At 47.6% G+C, this 24,271-nt stretch overlaps 1 protein-coding gene across 1 annotated transcript in view; it reads right to left on the reverse strand.

The window, feature by feature from the left end:
- The window catches only part of MAP4K5 (mitogen-activated protein kinase kinase kinase kinase 5), a gene marked incomplete at its 3' end in the record, with an annotated part of 57,756 nt that overhangs the window by 29,812 nt on the left and 3,673 nt on the right, over positions 1-24,271 (reverse strand). Inside the window, exon 2 of the mRNA XM_079537500.1 lies at positions 10,187-10,244. Coding sequence (XP_079393626.1) covers positions 10,187-10,244 — 58 coding nt within the window. The remainder of the gene's footprint in view (positions 1-10,186; positions 10,245-24,271) is intronic.

Consider the following 24,271-nt stretch of genomic DNA (forward strand, 5'->3'; position numbering starts at 1 on the left):
GAGAATCCTCAAATCAAAGGGTCTTGGATAAGCAAGAATCAGCGTTTCAGAAGAGCTAAATGCTGTCACATGAAAATCGGGGTCAAAAAGCGTTCCAAACACCAAAAAAAATCAGTAGGCAGCATCCTGAATTGCCCTTCATTATCATATTGACTGGATCATCTACTGTGGGCCACTGACTACCATCTAATGATAATACTAAAAACTGTAACTAGTGGGGGGGAAAACAAAGGAAATATGGTGATTTGGACTAGAAAAAAGACTGCAGCAGATACTAACCTTCACATACATCAGAGATACTTGGGGAAAAAATAGCAATAATTTGTTCTGCTTTTCACAGAATCACCCGGGTTGGAAGGGACCTCAAGGGTCACGAAGCTCCAACCCCCCTGTGCCATGCAGGGCCACCAACCTCCCCATTTCACAGCAGCCCAGGCTGCCCAGGGCCCCATCCAACCTGGCCTTGAACACCTCCAGGGATGGACGGGGCATCACAGCCTCTCTGGGCAGCTGTTCCAGCACCTCACCACTCTCACAGCACACAACTTCCCCCTCACATCCAACCTCCAGCTGCCCTCCCTCCACTCCAAACCATTTCCCCTCGTCCTGCTGTCATCTCCCCTTTCCAAGAGCTGACTCCCCTCCTGTCTGCAGGCTCCCTTTAGGTACTGCAGGCTGCACTGAGCTCACCCCGCAGCCTTCTTTTCTCCATGCTCAACAAGCCCAGCTCCCTCAGCCTGTCTTTGTAGTGGAGCTGCTGCAGCCCCCTGCTCATCTTTGTGGCTCCTCTGGACCCTCTCCAACAGCTCCCTGCCTTTCCTGTACTGGGGGCTCCAGACCTGCACACAGCACTGCAGCTGGGGCCTCACAAGAAAGAGTAGATGGGGACAATCACCTCCTGTCCCTGCTGCCACCCCTCTGCTGATGGAGCCCAGGAGATTTCCATGATTGGACAACTAGAAATGGGTTTAAATTGCCTTAACCTATAATCAGTGTAATGATGAAAAATTTTTCCTTCCAAATGGACAATGAGACACTGAAATCAGTGTGCGGATGGAGGTAACACTTGTGTGAAGCAACACACAGAAGATGACCTTTTCATTTGCAATTAGTTAATGGACGACCTATGCAAGAAATGGGGCAACTTATAAAAGAAGGAATTAAGAGGGATTTGGAAGGAGAGGTCCAGGCTTTAAGTGAGCCAGAGCTGACAGAAAAGTAGCGAGCATATGGAAAGAAGGAGACTTAAGCATGAGAAGAGTCTGGCCAAAATATGTCAAAAAAGATCCTGAAAGATCAGACTCAAAGATAGCAGAGAAGATGTATAGAGCTTCAAAGACGACAAGAATGAATTCAAAACAATGGAATTTAGAGTTTCCAGGCAGCTGGAGTATTAATCTTGGCAAGAGATGCTGGAATAGGGCAAAAATTGAATATCCTTGGATAGCACGAAAATAAAGACAACAGTAAGAGAAAGAATTTGTAGAAAATACTTCATCGAGAAGACAGCAAGATAAGAATCCTTAGTTCAAAGGTGATCATATATCCACAGAAAGAGATTTCCATCTGTTTTAGTCGTCAGAGATCTCCTGATGCTAAATAACACGGAATTGGAAAAATGTCCTTTCTGTCTACTCACATGTTTGCAATTATGGGCTGTGGGGCACGCTGAGCAAAAGCGCAGTGCAGGGAGCTGCTGTAAATCACAGGCAGTGCAGTGACTCACCACAGCGTGCTACTATCATGCAATTTTACCTCTCTAACGAGCCATGCAGGACACAATGCAGGGTTACAATGGAATATTCTCCTCCAGCCAGAGCCTGCAGTCCAAGCTGGGCTGCTGGGCACAAAGAGCTGCTTGTCCACCAGCACAGCTGGTGGGGAGGAGGACTACAGGAACTTGTGGCTGCATCATCTTGCAGAGTAGCTGTTGGGTAAGATTTCAGAAGCTAAGCAAGGTAAAGCCTGGTAAATTCACGATAAACCCATATCTAAGCAGGAGATCATTGAGAAAACTGATGGCCCATTAACACTTGTAAACTGTCCTATTTGCAGACATTAGTTCTCACCTATGTGGAATTGGCACAATACCAGATGTCCCTCCTGGGCCCACTCAGCCACTCTGCAGCATGACAAGGACTGCTGGCTCTGGTGCCTATCATACAGCATTATTCTGAGTGTGCCTAACCTTGATGGCTTGCAAGCAAATTTACTGCTGGTCATACTGTCATGTGCTCCACCGGCTGCTCTGAGTGGCCCCATCCTGCAGGGTCACTGCTCACACCTCTCCTGGCTCAGCTGAGATTCACTTCACTGTCCAGAAGGCTCCCTGGGGAAGAAGCTATTGTTGTGTTTGGTTTATTCCGCATTACTTCAGTGCTGCATCATGGGATGATGCTGTGTGGGGGCAGGCAGCATCCAGGGCTCGCATGCAACTGGGAGGGGAGATCTGACTGCTCCTGGAGGCTCTGACAGTCACCAAAGGGTGGGACAGCAGCACTTACTGAGAGGCCAAGTGTTGTGGCACCAGCCAGCCCTGAGCCACTGCTCCCAGCACACATGGGCAAACTGCTGTATGGCAAGCAGCAGGGTCAGGGCACAGACTGAGCATGAGCACTGCCCCTGTGCCCCTCTCCTTGCTTTCTTTACTGCCCCACAGACCTGCATTGCTGTATGCCAACCCTTTGGAAAACTGCAAAAAAAAAAAAAAAATCCTATTAAATTTTTATGTCTTTAATAATAACAGTACATTAAACGTCGCTCCAGCACCTGAGCTGTTTTATCCATACTTCTTTCCTTGGGATTAAAGGAAGCCTGCAGTCTGACATAAAGAATTTAAAGTCCCAAAACTTGAAGCTCAGAAACTTGATTCCAAGTAGGATACAACTATTTGGAAACAGTGAGCTTTCCACCAGCAGATTTCATGGCCAGGCATCTCAGCTGCCACTGGTCCTGATTATGTCAGCTGATACAAACATTACTGATGGCAGTGCAATGCCACAGCACACAGATGTTTGGAGTAACAGTTCTAATTCCACAACCAATTTCCCCCTGGATGTTCTGAGTGCTGCCCTCTCATTGTTGCTATTTTTCTTCCGTGCATTTTGTCAGATTAAGTGCACTCACAGTTGTGAGCAGCCCTTACCGACCTGCCTTCACCACAGATGGCACACTCCCCATCACCTCCCCAACACGTGCAATTTCTCAGCGTCTCTCCTACTCACAGTAATGCCTCCTCTAGCCAAAATATTGGATATTATGAAACGTTTCTTCTCCAAAAGAGTGGTAATGCATTGCAACAGGCTGCCCAGGGAGGTGGCGGAGTCACCATCCCTGGAGGTGTTAACAGCCATGGAAATGTGGCACTGTGGGCAGTGATGGGATTAGTGCAGGTGGGGTGAGTTGGACTTGGTGACATTAGAAGCCTTTTCCAACCTTAATGATTATATGACTCTGTGATCCTCCTGCTGGCCTTCATCATCCAAGTAACTGTTTCTGTGAACGAAAGCTTACAGTGCATGGGAACATGAACTCACACCCCCTGCACACATGTATTTCTGAAAGGACAACAGCAGATTACAAACAAACAAGCAAAGCAAAATTAGGCCAGATTTCAAGAAGTTCCAAATAATTAAAATGCTGGGCACTCAATATTAGAAGACCACATTGTCTCAATTTTGCTTTGTGTGTGTTCCAGAGCAGCTGTGCGGGTCAGCAGCAGCACCCAGCAGTGCATGGTACAGCACAAGCAGCAGTGCTCAGCACTGAGCAGCTCTTGCATACTGGAAGATGCAGGCATTCAGCACAGGCAGATGCAACCAGCAAAGGAACACAGGAATGGGAATCGAGGGCTGCTGGCAATTCCTGACTCGGTCGCACTGGACACAATCCCAGGCCCAACCAGTGAAGATGGAAGAAATAACCAGAAGTTATTTTTGTCTTTCTTCAAGCCCTGGAGCTTTCAACAACTGTTAACACCCACAGGCTTACTCAAACAAGCCTCAGGCTTGTTCTTCTCCATAGCTCACAGCATCTTTAGGGAACTTATTACATAAACTACATTGCAGCATTTCTCTCCTGCCCCGAAGGGCCTTGGAGCAACACCTGTGCTGCAAGCATCCCAAAAGGACAAAGCACAGCCACACCTGGCTCAGCCCTAAGGGCAGTATGAACCATGAGATGCAAACCAAGTGTAACCAAGCAGAGCTGGCTGCAGATGTACTGAGCACAGCACTACACAATGCTGGGGGATTGTTTTCCCATGTCCAAACAGCCTTGGATGGTCCCAGGTTCAGATTGAGATCCAGCTTGAAACACACAACCAGCTACTTCTGGCCCTTGAGAAGATCTCACATGGAAAACAAATGTTGCACCAGATGAAAACCACTAACAAGACTCTTCTGCAATTGTAAACTACAGATTACAACCAGTCTTAAAAGCGTGAAAGGTTCCTGAGGTCACTGTTTATCATCACAACTGTATTCACACCAGACGTTCACTCATTTTAAAACATTTCATGACATTTTCCCAGGGAGAAAATTCAGTGGGGTAAAGCCACCCTGGCAAACAGCTATCTCTGTGTTGACTCCACTCTCGACTCATCTGCTAAACCCATAGAAGGAAGTGGCTTTAGTGTTTCAGATGGTTTTGGCTTTTACACTGCTGAGTACAGTTGGATTAGTTTCTGAAATAGAACTGGCTCCCAAATTATTTGAAGCATTTGTGCTCGGTGAATGCTGGGAAATGTCATTAGCGTGCCATAATACTTTTGCCTAATGCTCTCCAAAGTCTATGCCAAAAAAGTGAAAAACACTGTCTATTTTGATTCTAACAGCACAGCTTAAATAACTGGTAGCAGAATCAGTTACTGCCCAAAAACTCCAATAAACTGATGACAGTAACCCTCAAAGCGGGGCTCATTTATTTGTGTGGAGAACAAAGGAAGGTGATAGCACATGAAATAAAATTCAGTCATGCTGGGGTCTCCGTTCTAAGCTGGAGTCTACCAAGTCATTACCTGCAGCAGCAGATGAGGGATTAACAAGGAAAGGACACAGTCTGTTCTACTTTCTATTTCAGTGGTTTTGCTGGTCTCCCAGAACACTGCCATCTTGCTGCGTGCTGTTTCCTGCAGCTTTAATTCATCACATTTCTCACCTCCTGCAGGGCACTCCTTATTCCAGAGGCTTTTGCCTTCAGATTCCAACTGCCCCCGTGCACGTGTTAAACTAGCCTTGAGTCTGGAGCTTGTGTTTTTCCATCTGCAAATGAATTCCCACCTATGAAGCAGTCTGCTCCTCCCCTCCAGAAGATGCTGTAAGTAACTCAAGGGGAGCCACAGCCAGGCAGAAAAAGACCTGTACCTGGGGGTACTGGTAGATGGGAAGCTGGACATGAGCCAGCAATGAAAGCCAACTGTATCCTGGGCTGCATCCAAAGGCCAGCAGGGCAAGGGGGGGGGATCCTGTCCTTCTACTCTGTGCTGACACCTCACCTGGAGCACTGCATCCAGATGGGGAGACCTCAGTACAAGAGAGACGTGGAGCTGTTGGAGTGCATCCAGAGGAGGGCCACAAAAACGGTCCCAGGGATGGAACACCTCTCCTACAGGACAGGCTGAGAGCTGGGGCTGTGCAGCATGGAGAAGAGAAGGCTCCAAGGGGATCCGATATCTGAAGGGGAGCCACAGGAGAGAAGGGAACAGACTCTTTAGCAGGGAATGTGGGGACAGAACAAGGGGAAAGGGTTCCAAGCTCAAAGAGGGGCAATTTAGGTTGGATACAAGGAAGAAGTCTTTGCAGTGAAGGTGGTGAGGCACCGAGCAGGCTGTCCAGTGATGTGGTGGATTCCCCATCCCTGGAGGCTTTCAAGGAAGGCTGGATCAGGCCCTGGGCAACCTGATCTAGCTGTGGTGTCCCTGTGCATTGCAGGACTAGATAGTCCTCAGAGTTCCCTTCCAACTCTAAGGATTCTATGATTCTGCTTACCTGGTGACTGATGTATGAAATGTATGAGCAGCTGTGCCACATGGTCTGGCAGCATCTCTGATAACAGTAGAGAGGAGCCCTCCCTTGGGGAGCCCCAAATGAGCAACACCTGACACTGACTCAACCCAAGACCTGATGGTGCTCTGCAAGCACAGCCCAACATCTCTAGTCCAAATGAGCCTGAGCACTGGCAACAAGGAGCTGCTGATTTTTATTTTTGATCTGGAAGGCTTCGAACAGCCATGTCCAGCAAAGACAGCAAGCTGCTATCATGGAGTTACAGAGGCAACAGACATCCAGAGTGCCAAACATCAATAAAGAAATGCTGTGAACCCTCCTCAGAAACAATACAACCCCCTGAAGAGATCCCTGCCAAGAGGCTGTGGGTGTCCATGCTTTGGAGGGTGAGCAGGCTAGTAATGTTTTAAAGGGTATTTGAAAACACAAAGCAAAATGAAAACAGCTCTAGAAGAAATCACTTCTCCAGGGCAAATCGGACTAAGACATGATGAAACCTATAAAGATGTGGTCACTGATGCTAATTAGAATGGGGTTCTCAGCAGTGATAATTTGCGGCCAGAAACTCATGTTGTTCACTGTAGCAAAACAATCCGAGGCAGGGATTGCTCAGCCTTCAAAGGGTCCTGCTTTCTCCAGCTCCAACAGCCTCACACGTCCTCTGCCTTCATCCTTTGCACACATCTGCTCGACTGAGGATTGAGGCCATGGAACCAAGCAGAATTACAAGCCAGCACTGCACTGAGTCCAATACGGGGCCTTCAGCCCGGTGTCCTGCTTCCAGCTGAGGATGCCAAGGAAGCACTGACAAATGGACCACACAGACATGTCTGCTCTAACACTCCTGACCTCCAGTTATGGCTCAGAAAAATCTCTCAGTCAGAGATGGCATCTTTGTATTTAATAGCCCTTCATGTATTTTTCTCTTGTATGAATCTATGCAGCTCTTTTTCACACCTGGGTAAGCACAACTGAATACAATGAGGAGTTTCAGAGACGTGCAGAGTAAACCACACTTCCTTGTTGCTTGCAGCCTGCCACTGCTTGCTGCCACCAGCTCCAATCTGGTGTCACCACATGCACACATGAGTGCAAGGAACATTGCTTCACGGCGATGAAGCAAGTATGGCCAAGACAACCGGCCTGAGCCATTAAACATAGTGCTTTTCAGTTCTGGAAAGCGGCCTCCAAACAAGGTGCTCAAACCAAATACTCAGAGAAGACAGACAGCTCTGCTCCATCAGGCTGCCACCTCATGAGATCAAACAGCTGAGAGGACCTGAAACAGCTGAAGGAGTCAGTGAGTCGCAGAGGTGACACCAGCAGCAGCTGAGGCCACAACTGAGGTTTTGCCCACGGACCACCACTGTTGAGGTCAGACCACCAGGAATTCTGCTGTGGGTTCAGAAATGTAGGACATCTATGCAATAGGAACTGAGCCACAGCCATCGACGTCTGCACCACGCTGGGTGCATGATGCTGAGTGTGGGGCAGACCTCAGCGACTTGTGCAGATGAGAGTTGCCATGGAGGGGGCACCGTCCTGGGGTCACTTTGTCACCAACGAGGCCTGGCTGCTCTCTGCTTGTTTAGTCTGGTGGCACACGCCAATGGAAACTTCAAAAAGGAGAAAAAGCTGAAGAATCAAGCTGAGCCTTTCTTCTCATCTTTTCACTAGGATTTTTCAAATTCTTCCAGTTGGGGAAAAAAAAAGTTCAGATTTCAGGAACTTTTAACTGTTAAAAAAAAAAACAAACTGAAACAAAACAAAACCAACTTGGAAATGAGCAGCTCAGCTCACGGGAAATCTGACATCATCCAGACCAGAGCATCTTGGATGTGGGAAACCCCACATTCTTTTGCCTGCAATCATTTTACCAAAGAGACCAACTATCACCAGGCAAAAGAGTCACTCTCATAGGATGTCTAAATCAATTCACATTTCATTTACATAAAAAGCAAAACATACACTGAACTTTCAGCAGGAATCAACAAAAAGACCTTGGAACACTTCACAGGTCAGTAGGGAATGCAGCATCCTGCAAGGAGGGAGAACTCAACTGCATGTCTTTATTGTCAGTAAGACAAAGATGGGTCTGAATTTGTCCCCTGGATCCCCTAACCACATGATACGTGAGGGCTCATGCAGTAAATGGCACTGCAGTCTTCCCAATAATCTAGCCTGAGAGGGAGAAAATGGGGAATGTGGTAAAGCCACCACAGCATCCAGTATAGAAATGTTTCTAACTCTTATTTTGGTAAAGACTGCTCTGATGAGTTAACTCAACCTCACACATAGGTGCCTGACCATTCCAAAATGGCTGCAATATGAAACAAACAAAAAAAACCAACAGAACAGCCAACCATCCAAACAAAACCAACAAACCCCCATCCAAGCACATCAGAGATTCCACCCAGGACTGTTACCTTCAAGAAACATTAACAGATTTTCAGAAGCCTGAAAGCAAAAAACCAAAACAAACAGCACAGATGCAAAGACCACGTTGCTCTTTTCTTGAGCTCCTTCAGCTCACTTGTATAAGAGGTGCTCCAGCCCCCCGGGCATCTTCATGGCCTCCTCTGCACCCACTCCAACAGCTTCACATCCTTTTTGCTGGGAGCCCTGGGCTTGGATGTGGTGCTCCAGATCCATAACTACTCAAGGACAACAGGCATGTTGGAAAATCTCAGTCCCTTGGACAATGCTAAACTTTTATGAAAAATGAATGCACTTTTTAAAAGCAGCTTTCGCTGAAACTTGACTGCTGAAATAAAAACTTAGAAATATCTGGTTGCTAAGATCGACTCTCTGATCACTATAGATAATTTTGGTCATAGCATTCAGTGGAAGACATACTGGTGCTCAAGCTGGTCAGAACTCTTGGGTTGGCACACCAGATTTGATAGAAATCCAGTTGGAGAAACCACAAAGTACAACACCAGAAGACTCTGTGTTTATGTATCCATGCCTCCCTAACCAAGTGAGTGAACAGAACCAAGTAACCACAAACAAACAGGAGAATGCATCCCCCTGAGCAAGAAATAGGAATATATCAACACGGCAAGATCCTCATCAAAATGACAGTCTTTAATCTGTCCAGTCAAGATGTTGGCTGTGCAGGGAGATGCTTCAGAGCTGGTCTTCAAAACCTTCACTGCCCAAAGAGAGGCTGGCAGGGACTCTGATGGCCTCCACTACAGCCTTTTGCTCCAAGCAGGGCTCACTGCAGTCAGGTCACGTTGCTCACGGCCTTGTTCCAGTCAACTCCCAAGAGTCTCCCAGGATGGAGATCCCCCCATCACTTCTTTGACATTCTCCTTATGAAGAGTTTTTCCCATTTCCAACTGGAATCTCTCTTGCCATAGCCTGTGCCTACTGGCTCCCAAACCTTTGCTGGGCTCCCCACTCTGCACATCTGCAGTGGAAGACGGTGTTCAGACTCCTCTTCAGCCTTCCTGCCTCCAGAACAAAAAGCTCAGTTCCACCAGTCGTGTCCTTCCAGATTTTCCTCTTTTCCTGCCTGTGTTCATTCCCTGTAGCACTCCAGTCACAGAAGTTAACCCACCACATCTCCATAAACCCTGCTACTTCCTAGCGCAGTGACCATACACAAACCTCCAGTGTCCCTTAATCTCTCCACAGACTACAAGTGATAGTGAGTGCTGGGACAGCTCACGCTCACAGAGCCCTCATCCCCTGTCCCTAAGAGCCAGGACTCCAAACATACAGCACAGGAGTTCAGTGGAGACACTAAGGAGGCAAGGAGATGCAGAAGACGGATACACTGAAGAGGGATGTGAAAGGTATGCCAGAAGGCACTGATTTTCCCAACACACCTTTGGTGAGCACTGGTACCATTGCTTGGTCCCCTCCCCATTTTGATTCACAAAGCTCCCCACTCTTTCACAATCTACCATCTGTCCTGAATCTACTGCAACACGCTGGAATTGCAGCATTTTTTTTATGAAACAACAAGTAAGGCAGATAAGAACGAACAAGGAAATCGTGAGCAGGATATAGCCAAAAACAGTGGTACATCCTGTAGAGCTTCCTGTCATCTAACCACTGAAACAGCAAAAATAAACCCACTTCTTTTGTCTGGAGCTTTGCAGCCATGAAAATCAACATGTGTAAAAACTGAAACTGTAATCCAAAAACAGAGAAAAGAATGCAAAACTTACCAGGCTCTAACTTGATTATTTTTACAGCAGCCAGTTCTCCAGTATGAAGATTTCTAGCCTGAAATAAGAGAGTTAAGACACATTCAATTATGCTGCAACGGCATCTCAGAGAGTTTTACAAGATATGCTGGATGTAATGTGTTACAAATGGTGCACAACACAATCAGCTGCAAGCAACCTGGGTGAGGATTATCTGGGCTTGGTATTAGCACTGCAACAACCTAGTTGGAAATCTGAAGTGTTAGCAGCAGTTCCTTCCAGAGCTTCTAAAACCAAACAGCTTTTCATCAGCAAACAAGGTGCAATCAAAACACCACTGTAAGGGCTGTTCAAACTGAGAAGTGCCCGCAGCCGACGCAGACTGGAGTGATGCAAAAGACTGTGCTGCACTGCGGGCTGCCAGAGCATGCTGAACTGCACCCACCACCTCATGGTGGGAAACCTGTGTGTGCTCTGAAAGTGGAACTGATAGGCAGAAGAGAGAAGCTCTGCAGATGCAGCATGTTTTGTGGGAACTACTGGACTCTGAAACTCCTTCCAGCAGACCCTGGCTGACTGGTGTGGTCCCCACACTCCTCCACTCTTTACTCTGAGAGTGGTGAGGTGCTGGAACAGCTGCCCAGAGAGGCTGTGATGCCCCGTCCATCCCTGGAGGTGTTGAAGGCCAGGTTGGATGGGGCCCTGGGCAGCCTGGGCTGCTGTGAAATGGGGAGGTTGGTGGCCCTGCATGGCACAGGGGGGTTGGAGCTTCGTGATCCTTGAGGTCCCTTCCAACCCGGGCCATTCTGTGGTTCTGTGAATGGAGCTCCAATCCAACCTTCCCACCATACCTGGAGGGAGTCCCCCTGTAAAATTCCCACTGAGAGCTCAGCACTGGAATACAATGTTACAGGAACCTTAGACCTGGAAAGTTGTATGAGGGGATGTCATTAATGCTGTTAACTCTGGTAAAACGAGCTCTAAATCACCCAGGCACCATCACCAGAGCTAAGCTATATTATTTTTGACACACAACCTAATCCAATTAGGGACTGTGGCATTCCCTTTTTGCTGAGCATCCAGAAGTTAATGCCTTTTGACTCTGTGAGAGAAGTTCAACATCTGCTGAACACATAAAATATGGCAAAAGGTTAAAATTGTAGAAAATCTGAGGAAAACTGGGCCAGCTGAAATTGATTGGTAAGTATTTAGGATAAGGATGCAAAGGAAAGTTGCCCGAGGGCTGAGCTGGAGAAAGCCACTGCAGAACATGACGTTCTTCTCTTGCTTATGGACAAGAAGTCTTCATTTAGCAACAGGTAGAGCAAGGACTTAAAATATGAATCCCTCAACCGTGTCAACGCTTAGTCAAGCTTCCAAATCAAGCTTTCCTACTACTGGGAAAAAAAAGCCAGCAATAATTGGCCCATTCAAAGTCCCATAGCGTTCAGGTAAGTGCCATCTGTCAGCATGCAGGGTAGGAACACTCAAGTGTGACTCAACCAAAAACAAAGCAAACCTGAACAACCATGCGACAGAACCAACTAATTTACGCAAATCACTGAACAGAGCGATGGCTGTCTGCTAACCACAAAGGAAACCCCTGCCACTTCTTTAAGTACCTTCCGACCAGAAATGCTCAGCAGACTGCAGCAAAATCATCTGCATTCATCAACATCCTGATGAAGCACATCAGGGACCTTTTTGGTACTGTTACACCAACCTGTTATAAAACACAGAGGTGCCTGTAAGAATGTGAGGCTCCCACTGAAGTCAGGAAACCTCAACTATCCTTCCTTCTATCCAAAACCAGCCAAGCTGTCCAGATAAAGGAGACCGAACCGCACTGTGTACAGAAGATCACCTTCATCTCTGAAACACACAGAAGACTGTATTCTTTCCTGATATTCCCATCACTGTTCCTGTCATGCCAAAGCCTGAAAGAATAGCTGCAGGCTGCCAAAGGTACGCACACTGCTCGGCTGGGGTGCAAAGGTCCAGGCCAGAGCTCAGTGCATTGCTGGCTCTCAGCTCCCACACTGCACAGGCCACACAGCTTCACCCAAGAACATCCTGCTGCTATCCTGCTATCCTGCATTACCACCATGTTTTTGGCAAAGCCCCAATGTGGAATGTTTTGGTTTTAAGCCATCAACCTTTGCCTGATGGCATGGAAAGCTTTTCACCAGGTTGGTATTTATGGACTGAACATATTGAGCTGTCTGTATCAGTCACCCTAAAACAGGTTTCCTGGTCCTACAATTTCATCTTCCAACTCAGTACTTTTCTTGAATTGACACCAGGACCACACACACTATTTAAACCATATCATGCCAGCACAAAAGGCAAAAATACTAAGCATTCCCTCACGCTCAGCATCACAGATTCCCAGCATGGCTGTGATTGAAGGTTCTGCTGGAACCCTCTGGTCCCACTCTGCCCCAGCAGGGACACCCAGAGCTGGTGCCCAGAGCACCTGGGGCTTTTGGAGGTCCCCAAGGAGGAGACCCCACAGCCTCTGCATCAGTGCTCCGTCACAGCCCAGCACAGAAACGCTTCTGATGGTCAGAGGAAGCCTCCCGTGCTCCAGTTTGTGCCTGTCGCCCCTTGTCCTGGCTGCATCCTCTCTGCACCCCCGTTCAGGTGGGGACCCCCTCCTCAGCTCCAGGCTGAGCAGCCCCAGCTCTCGGCCCTCCTCACAGCAGAGCTGTTTCAGGCCCTGCAGCACCTCCCTGGCCTTACGCTGGGCTCTCTCCACTACACCTGGGCCTCTCCTCTACTGAGGGCCCAGCACCCCATGCAGCCTCACCAGCACTGAGCAGGGGCAAGGACCCCCTCCCTTGACCTGCCCAAATACTTTGCCTAAGGCAGCCCAGGACACCAACAGCCCTCTTAGCAGCAAGGGCCCAGCAGCTTGTTGGGCTGCTCACAGATACTAGAACTGCATCAGATCTTCTGTCTGCAGGGTCAGTTGCAGGCATTCAGCAAGCTTCCCAGGAGAGCCACCCACCCCTAAGTGCAACTATCAGCTTTTATCCCTCCTACAAGGGCACCCACTTTACATACGTACCTACACCTCTGTCTGTTGCCACCTCTTGCTTTTTCAGCCTTTCTACTCTTTACCTTTCTGTCAGCTGAAAACTTCATCAATAATGAACGGCGGTTATCTCACGTATCATGAAAAACAAAAGATGGTGAAGGCTAAAAACTGCTTCCCCGTGGTACACAGTTTGCATTTGCTGGGCTATGTTAAAAAGGACGGTGCAGTACTGAGGGAGTCAGCCTTTGTGAACCAATCCTGACGTTTTACCAAACATGAAATCTGACAGAACTCACCCATTTCTTACAATAGTTCTTACAGCCAGTTCTGACGCTGCAGGCTAAGAGACCACAGCCTGGCCGTGGCCCAGCTCCCTCCTGTGCTGGAGCCCACATCCCCGTCAGCTCCCTGCCGCGCTTCCCACGCCACAGAAGAACAGCCCGACTTCCCCGACAGATTGCAGAAGGAAGCCAGAGCCTCTGCTGCCTGCTAGCACTGATCTCGTTCTATTTCGTGAGACTCAAAACTAAAAAGTATGTTCTACATTGCTTAGAGTGAAAATTAAAACTACGGGATTTTGGCAGAATGATTGCAAAGTTACAGAAGGAAGTTTGACTGACACAAGAATGGGACAAGAATGAGGGCATGTTTGAATGGGGTGAGCCACAGAATTAACCTCTGAATCACAGAATTGTTAAAGTTGGCCTTATTTAGCTCTACATCATATACAGCATGTATGTAGTGAAAGAAAGGCTGGGTGGTTATTTGGTCACCCCCTTTCCTGGCTATGGGAGGAGTGACAGCACCCCAATGAACACAGCTCTTCCAGAATATTTTACCAGCTACATGCTAATCCTACAGAACAAGAGGGCCTGTGTTCAAGATGAAATACAAGGACTGCTTTTTTTTTTTCCTCCCCCCCCCAATGTCCCACTACAGGACAAACCCAGGCACAGTACAAGCTCAAAGGCTAACTCAAAGTGAAGAGATGCAGCACCAGGAGGGCTGGGGGTTTGGGCAGACAAAAGCAGGAGAACTGCTTTATGCGCACATTTGAAGTTCAACTTTGCATGCTCAGCCTCCTTTATGGAATCACAGAATTGCTCACGTTGGAAAAGACCTTAAAGATCATCAAGTCCAATCACTACTCAAGCACAACCATACTACTGCCAGGGAGGTGGTGGAGTCTCCTTCTCTGGAGATGTTCAAGACCTGCCTGGATGCTTACCTGTGTGACCTGCTGTAGGGAACCTGCTTTGGCAGGGGGGCTGGACTCGATGATCTCTGGAGGTCCCTTCCAACCCCTACAATTCTGTGATTCTGTGATACTCTACCACTATCCTTGTCCAGCTGCTTTCTTCTTCAACACTGAGGAAAAGAAGGGCAAGATTTGGACATCAATACCACAACTTCCAAATCACTATCTTCAATCTCCACAGTGAAATATCCCCCTCATGCCTATGCCTGTGTCTGATCTCCAGGCTTGGATCAACCCTCCAGTTCACCAGCAGATTCATTTGTTCAACTGAGGCTTCATTTAATCTAATCAGAACTGCAGCTCCTGTGGCAACCCTCCCACACACCCCCACGTTATTCATTCCTTGCCAACCTCCGCTCATCAGTGACCACGATGCTTCGCTGTCTCATCTGCTGCTTGCTTTTTCTCCACCTCCCAAAGGTCCCCTGACTTCCAGCCACTGAAATGGAGGTTCAGTCATTTGCCTTCTAGTTTCTGACTTCTGATTCTTCGTAACCCTTAACTTGCTCTGTCCTGTTCTGAAATTCCCAGCACGGATAATGGGAACAGCTTCCCTTCTACAACATGTAACTCCAGAGCTCCTCACAGAACCTTTAAAAGCAAAACGAAGTTAATTTGCTGTGCCAGTCTAGAATTGCTATCCTTCCCAAGAGAAAGACACTGCAACCTTTCGTAGCGTCACGCCTTAGCAAAGCACATTTGTAGAAGGAACCAAACTCCCTGAAAGCTCTAAGAAAACAACCCTTGAACGTCTGCAGCTAAAGGTTAACATGGGCACAGAGACCAGTCATGGCAGCTCGTGGCTGCAAAGAAAACAAGCAGCTCCCAATCCCCCCACATAAGCCCTGGCCTCGGGGTCAGGACAGAGCAAAAGCCAAAGGGTCACCTCCTCGGGCTGCAGGCTGACTGCTGAGCTCTGCCTGCTCTGCAGCCTAAACCAGCAGGTCCTGATACGGCTCAGATGAACTGAGCACATTCCAGCCCCTGTCCCAACACCAGCCATCACGCCCTATGAGCACCCACTGCCCACCTTTCCAGATGTGGTATATGACTGACCTATATTCCTCACGTTCCCCTGTACCAACCTCCTACCTAGCAGCACGTACCAAGCTCACCTAGACGTGACTGCCAGACAATCCTACGTGTATTTTTGTTTGTTTGATCTAAAATAAACAAACCCGACCCCGTCACATAAACAAATCCTTCATCCCAAGCAAACCCACAGAGTGCTGGGCTGAATAAAGGCCCTTCTGCTCAGCACTGAGAGCATCTCCACAACAGACACCAAACATCTTCCCCTTCATGCAGTTCCAGCTCTGCAGGAATTTAAGAAGTGTGATAGGACAGCTATAAGGAACGGAGCGTAAGTGGGATGAGTCTACAAAATCCTAAAGCAGATCTTACTGTGTGGGATTAGATTTGTGCCAGACACAACAAGCACATTTGCCACCCCGAGTCCCCGCAATGCTCTGTTAATCTCTGCAGGTGTGCCAAGGCAGCTCACCTGTAAAGCAGACACCAATCTAATCTGAGCTGTTACAAAATAATACCTAAGAGCACCTTCTTATTTTCAGTGCTCTTTCTCTTTTAGGAGGCAGAAACAGCCAGAAGGCAATTGTTCACTCTGCAATTTTCCAGCTGGATCTTTAATTGAGAGCCGTACCAGGCTCTTCTATGGGGAGAAGGCACAGAGGCTTTCAGAAGCCACTTCCCTAACAGAGACTTCACAGATTCAGCACCCTGAAAGAGATCCATCTCTCACAGCCATCACCACAGCACTTTCCAGAATAAACTAAGGACAAAGATTCACATGCTAATTTTACTTGTGTCAGCGAGTTCACACTGCAGCAGCGCTACCAGCACAGCCATCCATTTTCTTCTGCCAAAGAGCAGTCAGGCACTGGAATGGGCTGCCAGGAAGGTGGTGGGCATCCCTGGAGGTGTTCAAGATACATTCAGGTGTTGTACTGAGGGACACGGTTTGATAGGACAAGGGGAATGGTTTTAAAGTGAGACAGGGGAGGTTTGGGTTGGATATGAGGAGGAAGTTTTTCAGCCAGAGGGTGGTGAGGCACTGGCACAGGTTGCCCAAGGAGGCTGTGGATGCCCCATCCCTGCAGGCATTCAAGGCCAGGCTGGATGTGGCTCTGGGCAGCCTGGGCTGCTGGTTGGCGACCTGCACACAGCAGGGGTTGGAGCTGGATGAGCACTGTGCTCCTGTGCAACCCAGGCCATGCTGTGATTCCATGATTTGGTGGGGAACTACTGGTGGCAGGGGACCAGTTTGACTGATGACCTGGGGATCTTTTTCAACCTTGGTGATTCTACGGTTTTATGACTACAGACACTTTCCTACTCAAGGCCATCAAGGATTGAAGGCTCATTAACAACATTAGGCCAACTCCTTTTATTCCTGCAGAGCGAACAGGCCCAGGATGTGTACCAGCAAACTGTCTCTCCAGCTCTGCCACAGACCTCAGCAGCCACAAAACATTCAATTCCCATTCCTACCAATCACTGCTGAAGGACAAAGAACCGATGGCAACGTGGGTAACAACAGCACCAAAGCAAAGCTCAGTGCACATCTCAGCAGCATTCAGCAGAAAAAAAGTAACGCCACCAAAAAACAGCAGCTGTATGCTTCCAAGTTGGTCATTCTCCTTGTGATCCTCCTATGAAATCTTGGCAAACCGTTGTTTGCAAATATTTGGCGCAATCCTTCCAAAATTGAAAGGCTAAAGCTAGAAATAGACCCCGACCACAAAAGTGCTATTTAGCAACTAATGCAGCACAAGAGATACAAAACAAACACCACATGAGAGGAAAAAAACAAACAAAAAAAAAAAGCCCAATTTTGATGCAGCTGGAGCAAAAGTAAAATAACAAACGCAACTTCTCAAGTCACAACAGCGTGAGTAAGATTGTTTTGGGAAGCTAATAGAAATAGCTCACCCTCCTGCAGAACAGCACACTTGTGTGAGCACATAAGGTGCCACAAACCAAAGCATGTCCACGAAGCTGCGGACATGCTTAGAACTGAGCACACATGGCTGACAGCTTGAATGGCTGGGGTGTAATTAGGGGGAAGTTATGAATAGATAAATAATAAATAAAGATATGTTTGAACGTATTATTAAAGCACGCACGGAGATGGAAGTTAAAAGGGTTTCTTACATAAAAGGGTTATAAAAGGGTTGAAAGCACATATCGAGATACAGGAAAAAAAATCCCCTCCACTTTAATGGATTATAAATTCAAGTAACATTAAAAGACTGCACATCTTATAGCTGCAAGGGCATTCATCCACTTCTCAGAGACGGAAGAACTGAGGACATGCAATCCAAAATACATGAAGGAGACCAAGAGAGGAATCAGGGAGCTGAACTAATGGAGCACCCAGCCTCTCAGCACCACTAACCCCACCTCATACATCAGAAACACACCAATATCATCTGTTAGACAGACACCTGCATCGTTTGTGTCAGGGAAGCTCTGAGGAATGTCCAACAATTTGCACATAGCAAGGACAGAACTGCCAAGCATTACTCAAGAAATCAGTGATTCAGGTCCAAAGCTCTTGACTTTCCCATCAAAATTAAAGCAACAAATCCCAAACATGAGCTTTCTAGACTAGGAGGAAAGCATGGCTTTGAAGCAGAAAGCAAGCTGTAAGCCACTTCTATTCTTCTTGAGGACCAAGCCTTCTGAAGCACAGTACAAATCCTCATTGCTTCTTCTTCCTTATTGTCATTTATCTGACAGAACGTAGAGCAAAGCAGGCGAAAAACACAGATTTCAGCAGCAAAATCTAATGCTAGCATCGTTATCCTGTGAGTGCCTCCCTAAATTTCAATTCCTCAAAGATACACCAACAGTGAGAGAACCAGGAGGAACCAAATTAAGTTGGCTGTGTGAAGGAGACAGGTCTGGGTGTTTTGTGTGGTGTCGTCAGTAAATAAAACAGTGACCAGAATGGATGGAATGAATGAAAAATAAGTTACGTAAAGCAAAGAAGATAAAACAAGGTAGAAGAAAGGTTAAGTACAAAATACGTCTTGTACTTACATTGAGTGCAGAGAGGAAATACGATCTGTAATAAAGTGGAAGTGTATCTTTCTGGATTTCACAGCTGCCTTATCCCTTCACACCTTATTTTAACCCAACAGGAGGGGTTTGGTGCTTGTTTGGGTTTTTTTTTTTTTCATTTTTCAAGTTTTAAGTTGCTTCCATGACTTGGACTCATCCCCTCATGCAAATGAAGCAACCAGAAAAGAAGAAACAAGCATTTTTGACAGCTTATTCTACGGCTGTCAAACCCTGGTTTCACTTCAGCAGCTTTGTTCCAACCCACCAGGCCGCTGACCTCCCCAGCTCACTTGCTCTTTAAAGCATGGACAGAAAATAACGTGCATGCTATGGAAGTTATAATATTACAGTAAACTAGGCCTTGTGATTGAATTTGTATTTAAAAGGAAGAATGTCTCCCCGATTTTAATGCAGTTGAAAACATTTTCCATCTTGTCATTCCTCTTTGTTTCATTCCATACGCAAAATTTCCTCTTAGCATGAAGTTCCCAGGATATCCCCAGTTGGAAGGGATATCACACAAGGATCAGCCCAGCTCCCGAGTTACTGCATCTCAGCACTAACTCAGCTGCCACCAACATGCATCCTCAGCATCCTTCTTGTGCTCTGAACACTGTGATGGAGGCTGACGATCCACACGCCTGCTCAGTGGAAGGAACAAGATAAGATCCTCACGAAGCTACAGCAACAAAAACCAAAAAGCAGACCTGTAAATCGAAACAGATCCCAGCCTTAAGCAGAAAGCCAAAGCTGTCACATGTAATATTACACTTGCTATAAGGTATCCTGAAGACATGATGTACCCTGCAAGTGTATTCCACCTCAGGAAGTTCAAGATAGCATAACTGCCCTTCTCTGCACAAAGCCACCGGAGACTGAACTCGCGCAGCCAAAGGGCAACCACACAGGGATCACATGCAGATTCCACTTTGGGCTGCCCTCGCCCAAAGAAAATGATGCACATGGGTGAAGCAATGAAATCAGAAACCATGAGAGAGTAGGAGGGCCAAAGCTGTCACGTCTAGATGAACTCAGCGCCCACTGAGACGGCACTGCATCGGGGCTGTCGAGGACACAGCTGGCCCCACACCTCCCCACGGCAAACCCAGCGCCTGGCTGACATGCAGCATTCCCTGCTGGCTGCAGGAAGCACTGAGGCTCCTAGAAATAGAGGCAGCAGCTGCTTCATCTCCCTCCCAAGTTCATCATTTTGTCGTTTCATGGAGAAAAGCCACAGCCCGCTGCTCTCCTCCTCCCAAACTCATCCCCCAGAAGTGACCTTTGCTGCCCAACCCAGCACAGCCCATCTCAGGACATCTCGGTCCACGAGCTGGACAAACCTCAGAATTTGCAGAATGAGAAAGAGACAACGTTTCTGTTTCTGACCCTAAAAAGGCTATCAGTTGTGGCTGCTGAAGTGACAGCGGACGATGAAGCTCAAACCTCCCTCTCCATCCTCAGAGCTCTGCCCCCAGTTTGGCACTGGGAGGAAATGTGAAACCAGGCTCTGTAGACAGGAAATGTTTGGCAAAGTTTTAAAGGCACGATGATAATTAGAAGTGTATTCAATTGCTCCTGCAGTGACTTATGCCTCTTCACAATGATCCAAGCAGTTGACTGTCACGACTCAAGCACTGCTTTGAATTTCAACACCGATATGCCCAAACCTCTGATTTGGATTCCTCCAAGGCCAGGCTGGATGTGGCTCTGGGCAGCCTGGTCTGCTGGTTGGCAGCCCTGCACGCAGCAGGGGGTTGAAACTAGATGAGCACTGTGGTCCTTTTCAACCCAGGCCATTCTAGGATTCATGCTGACCAGGTATTTCGGCTATGCAGACACGCTCAGCACACCCAGGAAGCCCTCAGGAAGTGCTGATACGACAGAAGTGATGCCCACGACACGCAGCCTGGTTCAGCTGCCTCCCTTCGCAGTACCCTGCTGTTATCCTCATCCCAGCAATGGAAATTGCCCTCCTAATACAGGCAGCATTTCACATGCTTCTTCAAAAGAAAAAGGCATCTCAGATACCTTAAATTGACTCCTACCCCCCTCTGAGAGCCCAGCATGTACTGTGTGCAACACAACAAACACTCTCCCTTTTACCCCCTGCAGGCTAAACTCATCACAAGAAAAAATTTCAATTACTGCTGTTTTCACACCCTCCATAAACACAGCACAAATACCTGACGCTCACGCTTTAACACTTTACCATTTATCTTCCATCAAGATTAATGACTGCATTCTCGGGAGGTCATCATTCATCTCTTATCTTGCACGTCCACATATTAAACAGCAAGTGAAGGCAAATGGAACACTGTTCTCTATCAGCAAGCAGCCATACTTGCAGATGAGAGCAGAACAAAACCACTGCTCCAGCTTGTTCGAGCAGATCGTCAAATTCCAGTCAATATTTGGCTTTACCATCTCTCAGCCTTTGCTGTTCCTTCTCACTGACCCTGGAGGTAACTGCACAGTGTACAGCTTGGCATGCACAGGGCTCCTTGGGCAGCGTGCTGCTGAAAAATACCAAACACACAACTCCAGATACTCTAAGTAGGGCATGAATGTGATAAATGGATAAACCATCCAGAGTAAGTTCATCTGTTCTGCGCCTAATTAGAAAGGGAGCAAGCCGTCAAACAACCTCTTGGCAGAGATAGCCACAATTTATCTCTTTAGCACATACAGCCAGAATAAACTTGAATATACTTAACTTACATCTAAACACACATTTCTGCATTTCTACTTAGGGGAAAGAAACGATGCCTTTAATGCTGCACGAGAAAGCAAGTTCAAGGAGGTAACATCAATAAAGACAACAGAGCCCTGCAAAGTCCTCCTCTCTGCAAGTAGGAACAGCAGCTGCCTCTCTGGAGCACCTCAATGTTCACATCTCAACAAGTCCAAATCTAGCTGTATACAGCTGAAAATGTGCTTCATGCAAGCAGAGAGAAGACATCAGCCTTCCCTCCAGTGCCCCGCTCCCACCTTTTTAATGCTTCTGTGAGGACAAGTCTCCTTTGGAGCCCTTTGTCTGGGACCTGGCAGGGCCAGGAGCACCCACTGAACAGATTGGCCTCTGAACCAAGCGCTGACTGAAAGGGGGCAGGAAGCAATTCCTGGCTCACCTGCAGTGGGTGGGACAGCCCACAGACAGAGCGGGGTTTTCCATTTGCCACCTTGGGCTCTTTGAGGGGCAGGGATGGTCCTTGCAGGCTCTACCCATTGTGCTGGATGAAATCAGTAACTGTGGGGTGAAGGAATTTCAACAGATGAAGTGCAAAATGGAAAACTCCCTGCACTAAATGCAGAATTTCTCCCTCAAATTAGGCAAGGAACTGCCAGCAGCTCAGACCTCTGTGTGACAGAGCACTCCTGCAGGACAACGTGGGAAGAGGCAAGTCTGGAGCTCAAAATGATGGCACTGGGCACCACCCAGCAGATGGAGACAGCAATTTTATAGAGCTGGTTACATGGAAATGGAGTGGGAAAGTATCCTGCCCTTCTCACTGAGCTTTTACTGAAATCCCAGGACGTGCTCACAGTAATGAAAATTGCCATGAACCACAAATCAGAGGTCCACCAAACCTTGAAAGTGGCCTCATTGATAGGAAGAATTCCAAAATTTGGAGAGAATTAAAGCATTCTGATTCTTTGAAGAAATATAAAGCCTGGGATCCTAACAAAAAGGCAAAGAAAATCTTTGAGCAACTTTTATGTATGCAGAGACCAACCCATTTCACGCACGGAATCACCGTCTGTTGATGCTGCCTCCTCTCTTCATTCACAGCTGTAACCAAGAAGCAAGGTGCCAAACATGAATAAAGGTAGCAAGCGTGGTTGTTTTCCCAGCTGCAGGAAGGGCGGACAGTTGCTGGTGTCAGCCAGAAAAGCTGGCAAACTCCGTGCTGGCCTTGTGAGCAGGAAAAGCTGCTCTACAGGACACAGCTGATCTGTGTGTCACACACCTCTCCTGATGCAACCTGGAAACTCTCAGCCACCTCTTGCTATAAGTTTTGAGCCAGAGGGTGGTGAGGCACTGGCACAGGTTGCCCAAGGAGGCTGTGGATGCCCCATCCCTGCAGGCATTCAAGGCCAGGCTGGATGTGGCTCTGGGCAGCCTGGGCTGCTGGTTGGTGACCTGCACACAGCAGGGGGGTTGAAACTAGATAACTGTGGTCCTTTGCAACCCAGGCCATTCTAGGATTACGTGATTCTATGAAGTCTTGGTCACATTCAAAGTTATCCGGATGAACTGGCACTAAAAACAACTACTGCATCTCCTGGGGCTGAAGCTGAAGTAGATACTGGTGTGCAAACACAACAATCTTTCACCTGTTCCTCCTTCTCAGAGATTTCCTCTGCTCTTGTGGTGTTTCAAAGGGGATGCAGAAACCGCACCATGCACTTGAAAGAGAGCTCTGGGGTGGAAGGCAGAAAGGCACGGCCCATATAAAGCACCTCTGGTGTTCCAGACTGCTCTGCAACAAGGTGTGCAGCACACAGGGATTGAACCAACACGCCCTCATTCCCTCCTTCCTGTGCACATCCACAAGACATTAAAGCCTCCCTGGATTGTTCCATAAATAAATGAGAAACAAACTAAAATCACCCACCCAGCAGAACGTCTCCTGAAGGACAAGCTCCACGTAGCAACACTGCAGAGCAGGAGGCTACAGCAGAACCAAGGCTGGTGCCACTGGGACATTAAACCCAACAGAACAGGCTCTCAGCTCCCCTATGACTTAAGAGATGCTTTAGTGCAAGGCAAACAATGCCTATAATCCTTGCAGACAAGTGCTGTCAGCACACTTTACATTGCCTCCTATACCATCACTACTGCTGGCACCAGCAGTTGCCTTTCTGGACACAGCCCTGGTCCAGCTGACAGAAGCATACTGAAAGCTGCTGCCACACTTCCTTCAGCTCCTCTCTTCTGATACCTGGGAGGACAACTCTTCAAAAAGACACAGAAAAGAGACCAGACCTTATTTTTAAGATTTTGGACACTACTTGCTTTTCAGAATCAGGGAAGAATTGGCACAGGGAGACATGCTCACCTCTCTGCACTGAACCTCCACAGAATGGTGGCAGAGCCTCAGGGCTCAGCAGGAGGCAGAGGTAGGAGAGCTCCTAATGATGTCAGCACATTGCTGGACAGAGGATTCTGAGGTGAGAGCCATCAGGCCAGAAACAAATCACAGATACTCCCACACAGATCATGCACTTGTTTCAAAAGGCATCGCCCTCAGCTAGACACTGAGTCTGGGTCCTCACGTAGCATTAGTGGGAAATACAAGTACATAGGAGGTGATATTTCAACCCAAACAGCTTTGAATGTTACACAATAAAGATGCTTATTAAGAAGAAATCAAAGATTACAAATGGAAAAGCAAAGGCTTCCCTCAGTTCCCAAATATCCTAAAAGTGGGTGTCAGCAAGCCTCTGAGTAACTCAGTTCTCAGCAGTATGTTCTGCTGCATACACATGTATCAGTACTTACTGACTGCATCCAGAAGAGAAGCATGCAACTTCCCAGAAGAAAACATCCACAACAGCAGGAAGAAACTCGGCAGCAGCTGGTCTGATGCCATTCTAAACACCCTTCACATGGAAAAACAAGAACATGCAGACTTCATGCATGGCTCCAGCAAACACTGCTAACTATAAGCTTGGAGATGGAGAGGAAGAGAAGAAATCTCTCCATGTGATAAAAGCTTAT

Source organism: Tetrao urogallus, assembly GCF_951394365.1.
Source record: "Tetrao urogallus genome assembly, chromosome: 6".
Classification (NCBI taxonomy): domain Eukaryota; kingdom Metazoa; phylum Chordata; class Aves; order Galliformes; family Phasianidae; genus Tetrao; species Tetrao urogallus.